Source organism: Saprolegnia parasitica (genome assembly GCF_000151545.1).
Source record: "Saprolegnia parasitica CBS 223.65 unplaced genomic scaffold supercont2.1231, whole genome shotgun sequence".
Taxonomy (NCBI): domain Eukaryota; phylum Oomycota; class Saprolegniomycetes; order Saprolegniales; family Saprolegniaceae; genus Saprolegnia; species Saprolegnia parasitica.
Genome location: NW_012157625.1, coordinates 1 through 2,222, shown reverse-complemented (window position 1 = coordinate 2,222; position 2,222 = coordinate 1). Strand labels below are relative to the sequence as shown.

General features: G+C 61.6%; 1 protein-coding gene across 1 annotated transcript; it reads right to left on the bottom strand.

Moving 5' to 3' along the window:
* Window positions 1-8: 8 nt before the first annotated feature.
* Window positions 9-1,574, bottom strand: SPRG_18473 (hypothetical protein; the record flags this gene model as incomplete). Its single annotated transcript, XM_012357913.1, has 5 exons — window positions 9-143; window positions 187-954; window positions 999-1,103; window positions 1,149-1,395; window positions 1,444-1,574. Coding segments are annotated over 5 exons (1,386 nt in total), but the record flags the coding sequence as incomplete, so codon positions are not given.
* Between the last annotated feature and the right edge of the window lie 648 nt (window positions 1,575-2,222).

The window sequence follows — 2,222 nt, the reverse complement described above, 5'->3', positions numbered from 1 at the left end:
CTGCGGACGATCGTGATCACGGACGGGTCAAACTCACTCGGGTCCATCGAAAAGGCCGACGAGAGCGTCTCCTGGAAGACCCAGTGGCCGTTAAACGACGACGGCACCAAGTTCCGGACCGGCGGCGTCGCCACGGGCACGCCCTAGTCGCCCTGCGTGAACCCTACCCCTCTTTATATCTCGTACCATGTAGACTTCACGCAGTTGCGCGACAAAGTTCTCAAAGCCCGTGATCGACGTTGTCCCGATCGCCGTCGGCACCAGCGCACCCGCTTGGGACACGGCGTTGATGTGCGTCGCGAGGCCCTCGAGGGTGAGGAACATGGGCTCGAGGAGGTGGTTGAAGTAGCGGTAGTGTAAATGGAGCCACTCGAGGTACGCGTCCTGTAGCGCTTGCCGGTCGAGGAGCCGCGGCGCGTTCGCCTGCATGAACTTGGACTGCTCAAACATTGTGTCCATCGAGACGCTCGCGAGGAAGAGGTCGAGGCAGACCGTCGTTAATGCTTCGAGCGACGACGAGCCTGGGGTCGCCGGCGTCGGCCGCATCCACCGCGGAAACGTGACGCGGCTCGAGCCCCACCGGGCGCCGAGCGGCTCGAGCAAGCTCTTTGTCAGCTGCTCAGCGATCCGATCGTACTTGCCTGCAAATGCGTGCGACGGCAGTCGGTGCAGGAAGGACATGACAGTGCCGAGCTGCTGCTCCATGACCATCGGATCGACACGTCGCGTCGCAAGTGCAGTGCTCCGCGGAGACCCGACACTGCTACCCGACGACGGCGGCGGAGACGACGCGTGGAACTCGCCGTCGCACTCGCAACCCGTCGTGGTCACGCCGCCGCGGTGCTTTTGGCAATGGTAGCACGCGCGTCGGTACGACATGATGATAAACGGCGGCGACCGGTGGACGCCGACGACGCGGAGCGATTGCGGACTCAGTCGGCGAAGGATGTAGGCCTATGCAGCAAGTGGTGATGATGCTACTGAGAGGATAAGCGTACGACGACGCGGTGGGTCGCCGTGCGGTGGGCTTTTGTGGACGTGCCCACCCAGCCGTAGTGCCACCCGAGGAGGTTGTGGTGGTTGAAGCGGTACGTCATCGTACTCTACCGTGCATGAGCGTCCACGGGTGGTTGTTGATGGCACTGTACCGCGTCCAACTGCCTCGAGTCACTCGCAATCCAGTCGCCTTTGATGTTGGCTTGGCTGCGCGTGCTGTGGACAACAGTCGCTTCGTCGAGGACGTCGCCGACGGCCAGCACCCGGTCGGTCGACGGCTGGAACCGCAGGTACGCCATGTCGGCGTCGATGGCGAGCGTCGCGTTCGAGACGACAACGTCGAGCGACGTGGTGCAAAAGTTGGCGTACGTGTGCTCCGGGCAGCAGTGCGGAAAGCACCTAGTTCAACGGATCATGCCGCGAATACAACGGAACGGAGAGACAGACCGGACGAGCTTGACGCTGCCGGCGCGGTGCGTGCGGAGATACTTGTGCTCGAACAGCGAGGCGCGATCCGCGCACTTGCAGTCGCCCATGCGGAAGGAGACCGCCCAGGATGATGATGTTGCAGTCGTCATGGCTGGCCGTTTTCAAGTGAAATCGCAAGTGCAAACTTACACTTCAACTTTATGGTGCGCTTGTCCCAGCATCTGCCGCGCCCTCATTGGGTCGTCCATCGCCCCACGCCTTTTCAAGAGTGTCCCGACACAGTCATTGGCACCGCGACTCTGGTTCGGAAACCCCGCCGGAACATCGGCGAGTCCTCGCCTGCGTCCAGCTGCGTCGCCTTCGGTGGAGTGCTGACGAGGCGCTGGCCTTCGCTGCGCCATCTTTACGCCGATTCCGCATACGGTGTATGTCACCACGCTCATATCAGACGCGCCACGGCAGATTACTTGTACTAGTACCAGTACTAATACAAGTCCCGCCCGCAGCTCTACCAGTATGCCATTGGCCTGAACTGGCCCTCGACTCCGTCGCGTACTGCGGCCCAAGCATCGAGGTGCCACGAGCTTCTCTACTGGGTTTGTTTTGCGAAGACATTCACGGCAGCAGACTCCTTACCGTCGTCGATGCAAGTGGTCAGACAAGTGCTCAGCTCGGTCGCCAGATTGGAAGACAGGACGCTTTACCGCAACCGTATTCCGCGCTCGCCTGCGTCGAGTTGTCACAAGGAGAACAAAGCTTACTTGACACCACCCCGCGCAGGGCAGGCAACGGCGGTT